This window comes from Typopeltis vanoorti, chromosome 7 (assembly GCF_054136105.1).
Source record: "Typopeltis vanoorti isolate ZY-2024b chromosome 7, IOZ_Tvanoo_1.0, whole genome shotgun sequence".
NCBI lineage: Eukaryota > Metazoa > Arthropoda > Arachnida > Uropygi > Thelyphonidae > Typopeltis > Typopeltis vanoorti.
The window spans coordinates 105,318,791-105,325,767 of NC_143555.1; the positions used below are offsets into that span (position 1 = coordinate 105,318,791).

At 35.8% G+C, this 6,977-nt stretch overlaps 1 protein-coding gene across 1 annotated transcript in view; it reads right to left on the reverse strand.

Moving 5' to 3' along the window:
* The window catches only part of LOC150104937 (uncharacterized), a 352,647-nt gene extending 346,172 nt beyond the window's left edge, over positions 1-6,475 (reverse strand). The window contains exon 1 of the mRNA XM_090395091.1: positions 6,398-6,475. Coding sequence (XP_090251217.1) covers positions 6,398-6,468 — 71 coding nt within the window. The 5' untranslated portion in view covers positions 6,469-6,475. The remainder of the gene's footprint in view (positions 1-6,397) is intronic.
* Positions 6,476-6,977: the final 502 nt, after the last annotated feature.

Genomic DNA, 6,977 nt, shown 5'->3' on the forward strand with positions numbered 1-6,977 from the left:
CTGGGAAAAGCTTGTATATTTTGAGCAGTGCAAACCAAGGCAACTCCTATGCCTAAAGTCTCTCTAGTAAATTTAGAAACTTAAGTTCCTTTCTATACTTGACTATAAAATATGGTGGATCTATAATATCTTCCATTTTAACAAGGTTTTTCTAAAGATCCTAGATTAAATTTTATTGGCTAGCATGTAACCAATATGGTGCAACTGTCAGATTTGCACTTTGACCTCAGTCATTTCATAAAGTTCAAAAATATATGTATTCTTTAGATTATGTGGCTAAGTTGCATGTCTTTAAATCAGATGGTAAGTGTGTGCTCAAAATTAAGTGTGAATGCGGAGTTTCAGCGTCACGATGTACAAATGACTGAGCGAAAGCAGCAAAAGTAGGAATGCAGAAAGTGAGAATGCCTTGCAGCAGTCTTTTAGATAAGATAAGATTGTTAATGTGAAGGAGTGGCAAGTAAGCTCTACGAAAGAAACAAAAAAGTATGCAAGTGAAGTTATTGCAAAAAGAAAAGTAATGAAAAATAGCATAAATGACACTGAAAATTATATGAATGGAGTGAAAAAGAAGCAGAATGAATATACTGTTAGCACCATAACATAGTTGGTAAGAAAGAGGAGATGTAAGAAAGAAGTGAAATAAGGGGTGGGGAAGAGAGCAGTAGTGAAACTGGTATGAAAGATGTGAAGATGATCAAGGATATTAGAAGTTAATTGGTGAGATTAATAAAAAATTTGGTTGGGTGCAGAATGAGATACAGAAAATGGAAAAGAAATGAGCTGTTCAAATTGTAAGAAGGAATGTGCCATTGAAAGAGGACTTGCAGATGATGATTATTATTATTATTATTATTACCCCGAGACCTCATGGACTCAAAGACTCATCTGGGAGGTCCTTTTATCACACACACATCTCATCATACTGTGTCTTAAACACACTAAAACTCCCTGCAGACACCACACTATCAGACAAGGCATTCCAATCATTCACAACTCTGCACAAAAAACACCTGTCTCTCACTCCCCTACTCACACCCTCTTTATACAGTTTCCAGGGATGACCTCTGGTTCTCCCCTGATCTCCCACTATTCTCTGTAGAACTTCTCCACCATTGATCCTATAACAACCCTTTACCAATTTGTAGGTCTCTATCATATCTCCCCTCTTTCTCCTGTCCACCAGACTCTGCAAATGATATCTTCTCAATCTTTCCTCATACTCGACATTCCAGTGGTCAGAAACTACCTTAGTCAGTCGCCTTTCCAACATCTCTTCATCCTTCTGAAAACCCAGTGACCAAATCTGGGCACAATAGTCCTTGTGTGGCCTAATCAAAGCCTTATACAATGGAACAAGAATCTCCCTACTTCTACACATCAGTGTCCTCCGCATCATTCCCAGAAGCCTTTGTGTTGTCTTCACAATTTTGGCGATGTGCCCCATAAATTTTAGATTCTTATCCACTATCACCCCCAGATCTCTTATTTCCTCTACCTCCAACAATATATTCCCACCAAGCATAAATTCTGCATCCCATCTTTGTTTTCCAAATTTTAAAACCTTACATTTTGCAACATTGAACTCGCATTCCCATTCCCGTGCCCAATCACTCAATTTATTCAAGTCCTTGTAAGGTCACAACATCTTCACTACTCTTTATGGTTCGTCCCAACTTTGCATCAACTGCAAACAACTGAATATCTCCATCGAAATCTTCGCCAATATCATTAATATACAAGTTAAACAGTAATGGCCCTAAAACAGACCCCTGAGGCACTCCACTAGTGACTTTCCTTTTCCTGGATATCGCACCCCCATACACAACTTGTTGATACCTATCAGATAGCCAGTCTCCAATCCAATGCACTAATCTAATATCCAAACCCATCTGCTCTAGTTTGACTGTCAACTTATCATGGGGTACTCTATCAAAAGCCTTTGCGAAATCCAAGTATATTACTGTGTATCCTTCTCCTTTGTCCAAGGAAGCAGTCACTTTATTATTATTATTATTATTATTATTATTCCGGCCTCCATGGAGTCAAAAGACTCATCTTGGGGGGTCGTTCCTAAGAAACACAGTCAATCAAGACTCATTGAGGGGAGGTCCCCCCCCCAAGAAACACAAAGTCTATCATACCACTCCTTGAACTCATTGAGGGGAGGTCCCCCCCCCCAAGAAACACAAAGTCTATCATACCACTCCTTGAACTCATTGAGGGGAGCCCCCCCCCCAAGAAACACAAAGTCTATCATACCACTACTTGAACTCATTGACCGTTCTCGCTCTCACCTCTCCATTGTTGTAACAAGTAAGTAGATTACTAAAACATGACCTCCCTTTAGCAAATCCATGCTGTCCATCAAAGATAATACCATTGTTGTCAACCCAACTCTGGATCCTAGTTCTCACAAGCTTTTCCAACAACTTAACCACAACACCTGACACACAGATAAGCCTACAGTTTGATGCTTGAGTTCGATCACCTCCTTTATGAAATTTCACAATCTTGCCCTCCTTCCACTCCTTAGGAACTTGACCAAGTGCATGACTCGTATTAAAAAAAATATGTCAAGGCAGGTGTCAACTTCCTGGCACATTCCTTCAGAATACGCGATGATATATTATCAAGTCCCACAGCCTTATTTACATCTAGTTTACTCAACTCCCCAAACACCTGTTGCTCACTTACAGTCAGTCTCTCTTCCCCATCATCAACCGCTCTCAATCTCTCCATGAAGTCAGATTCACAAGATTGAAAGATCTTTATGAACTGCTCATTAAGTATCTCCACCACACATTCTGAAACAGCTGTCATGGAACTACACTTTTCCTAAGGGATAGATGGATGGGTTGAAGAAGTAATTTTGATTGTGATGTTGAAACTCTGAAAATGATCCAAAAAAAAAAGTAATTAAAGTCATAGAGAGGTTATGGGAAAGTAAATCGTAAAGTTTGGTAGATAAGCAGAACTGAGGTAATATGATACATGTAAGTTAGTAAGGAGATAACATAGGATTAATACAGAGGTGATTATATGTAGAGCAGAGGGGAAAGTAGATACATGAGAGGCTATTTCTTGACGTTGTGTACAAGTATTGTGAAGAAAAGGAGTAGATTTTTTTACAGAGAGAGCATTGAGCAAGTGTAATGAATTCCTAACATGTTGTGAATGCTAGGGTGTGAATGAGTTTATTGTTCAATATGACAGATATGGTGCTTGTTGAATGAAACCTCCCATAATGTGTGTTCATTCCATTGAGATTTGTTGTAATAACATCAGGTACATTAAAAATGTAATTCCTCTATTATGATAGCTACCCACCCTAAAGAGATATGTCAGTGAAATAAAAAAAAAAAACAGTTTTAAGTCCCTACTTTATTTCATACACAATTTCTTAATATAATCTCCTCTCTTTCAATACATTTGATCTACTCTCCGTGTAAAAAAAAGATATTACTTATTCAGCTTTTACTTACTAATTCCTTTCACAACTGAGTAAGCAATAGCTTTTTGCATGGAGACTAGGACCATGAAATGCATTGCTTGAGAGACAATGAGAGTGTCAATCAACAGTGATTGATATTAAGAAGTGGTATGATACTTCATATTGCGTAAGCAGATCTCCTACACTGAGTCTTGCAACTTCTTGGAGGTCCCAGATAATAATAATAAAAAAAAAAAACTTGAAGAATTTACAACAGTAAGCTTTGAAAAACATGCAGTGGAGAAAATACTGCCATATGAAAAATCTCCCCAGTGTCAATTCAATAAATACTTCTCAACTGGTTAAATATCCCAATCATGTCACTCCTTTGTATTTCTATGTCTTATGTCTGCCTGACTCTGTAAATCACATGTACTCAGTCAATCCTCATAAACAATATACTGCAGTACTGATATCATATTTGCTACCCACTTCTGTATTCCCTTCATATGCTGGTGACCAGATCTGAACAGCATCTTATACAGGGAAAAATTACAACCCTCTTATCTCTGATAAATGTCTTTTTGAGTATTGCAGAGAATTTTATTATGATGGTTTCGAAAAACTTGTTATGTAGTAGTGAAGAAAACATACAGAAAAGGAAGAGAGAGAGAGAGATTATGTTGAAAAACATAATTTCTCTCCCTTTCAGAAATGTAGAAAATAAGGAAAAAACTTGCAATCAATCTTTCATATTTTAATTTCGTTGACATATCTCTTTTGCTGGGAACTATCACAACGGAGGTATTACCTTTGGAAATATTTCTGTATGGTATTTTTATTTCTGTAAATTGTGTGTGTTCTTATGGCCGATAGGCAAGATGAAAAACCTGACCCTGCTTCTTATTATTATTATCATCTCTGTGGCACAACTAGAAGAACAACAGGACATTGCATCCTTTGACTGGAAAAAGATCTAAGTTTGATTCTCATTGTGACGAGAGAAATCCTTAGTGAGTTAACTGATCTCATATGGAGGGTCATATAGCAGGGTCAGGTTTTTCATCTTGCCTATCGGCCATAAGAACACACACAATTTACAGAAATAAAAATACCATTGGTGGTGGTGATGGCATTTATAGTTGTTATGTATAGTGATTAGTAGCAAGAGAGATGGTGAGATGTGTATGTGAGATGGGTTGTCTTCATGACCTTTGCAACGTGTTCCCTTCAAATTCAAATTTTTATCAACCATCATACCATGATCCCTAGTTTCCTCCACAGCTTCTAGTGGCTCCACTAAGAGCATATGCAGCCCTAAATCAAATTTCAATCCTTACATATGGCTGCAAATCCCCATTCATTTGCTAACTTATCAGCTTATTCAAATCATTGCAAACAGCCACAATATCAACATTACTAACCACTCTCCCAAATGTTATACCATCATCTGAATATTTCCAAACAGTTTTGGAACCATTTTCTCATCACTGTTTTGTTTCAAAACAGATATCCTTGAGATGTGTCTCCAATTGAGGAACCAGAAGTCCAGTGGAACCATCTGAGCTTTAGGGAGGGTGTTCTCCAACTCTAAATATGATTTCTTTAATAGTTGTTTTCTCTTTGATATCAGATTTCACAAAGTGTGAAATATCCTTCCCAAAGCATGAACTATCCTGAATTAAGGAAATAACTAGAAGCCTGATGTAGTTATATCCTAAATTCAAGACACATCTCATGGGTATCCATTTCAATGAAGAGTAGGTGAAATCAGAGGCAAGAAAATAGTTCTAAAACAACCTGAAGAGTTTTGTTGATTGTTTAAAAAACTTGTTATGTGGTGAAGAAAATATACTGAGAAGGAGAGAGAGATTATGCTGAAAAATAATTTCTCTCCCTTTCAGAAGTAAATGACATGAAAATAAATAAAAACTTGCAAACTATCTTTCATATTTTCGTTTCTTTCACTGACATAGCTCTTTTGCTGGGAACTATCACAATGGAAAGGACTCATTGTAGGAGGGCACTCTACTCGACTACACACCTCACTGTCCTCTCCATTTGATCTTCCAAGTACACACACAACTCACACCTTCTCCACTACTTAATCCACCAATTATACACTACAACCATCAATACACAACACCATCTACTGCCCACCACTACCAACATTTACATAAATATTAGAATTTATGTAAATTCTAATATTAATGTAAATTCAATAAATTTCAAGAGTTCTCTTGACCAATTTGCCTATATGTGGTATAAAAAACCTGAGTTTTCAGGAGGAGGAAACCCTGCTACCTCTGTATGAGATAGGCTAAGTTACCTTGAACTGAAATAGCCAACAAAAAGATTCCTCTCGTCCCATCAAAAAACAAACAGTTCTTTTCTAACTGAAGGGTGCAGTGCACTGTCCCATTGTTCTTCCAATTGCACCACAGAGGAGCAATAATTTCAGTAAATTCTTGTAATAACAATAACTAATCATGATTATTCAATATGAACAAGAAGGTTCTGACACCTTCATAATGTGCAAGGAAGTTAAATATCAGACTTCGCTTTTATTGCAACTAATTATTTTAATGTTTTAGATTTTTTTATTCTTAACAACAGAGTACAATAATAATAATAACAACCAGTGTGAGGTACTACCAATACAATTTTTTAAAAAAATTGCCATTTTGCTATAATACATTATATCTATGCTTGTTATTACACTGTATAAAAAAGAGGTATAAAGAGTACCCTTATTTTGATTGTTTCGATAAGATAAAAATGTGGATTATAACTAATTTGACCTTATCGTTGGTAGTTATTACCATGAATTTCAACACTTTGAAAACCGTGGCTAATTATGTACAAACAATGCTGTTCTGCCATAATTTATTTTTATTATAATAGTTAAACTTGAGAGAGAAATTTTTTAAATAAAATCAAAAATGACAAAATATTTGACATTACCTGAAAAGCAATTTCCAAAAGCATCCAAATCCTCTACTAGTGGCTACTTCAGCACTATAACTAACAGTCATTCTTGAGTCTTAGCAGATTCCTATTATGTAATGCAATACAGATAAACATAATAAATACATTAAAAGAAACAAAATATTATATATGTTGTACAAGACTTTAGGCATACAGTCTAATCGCTAACCTTACTACCACTTAAAGAAATACCTAACTAGTCTACATAGTGCATTTCTTCTAAACATTTTATGGGAATGTGTAGCAGATTTTATTATGAATTAAGCAAACAGTAACAACATGTAAAAAATGTATGAACGTATATTTTCTTCTTTATTACAAGGAAAGCACAGAAAGATGAAAAGATCAAGTTTATTCCAAACTAATATGAACAATGTAGCATGTATTACTTACTTGTGTCATGGTCAGAGCAGCGTAAACAAGAGAACAACTTAATATTGGAGTTCAGGAAACAATGGTTAGTTGTAATTCAACACAGAGTTACTCAAATCTTTCATTAGAAACAACAGTTAATCATGATTTCATCCCAAAATCTGAGATAAACATGCAATTAGAA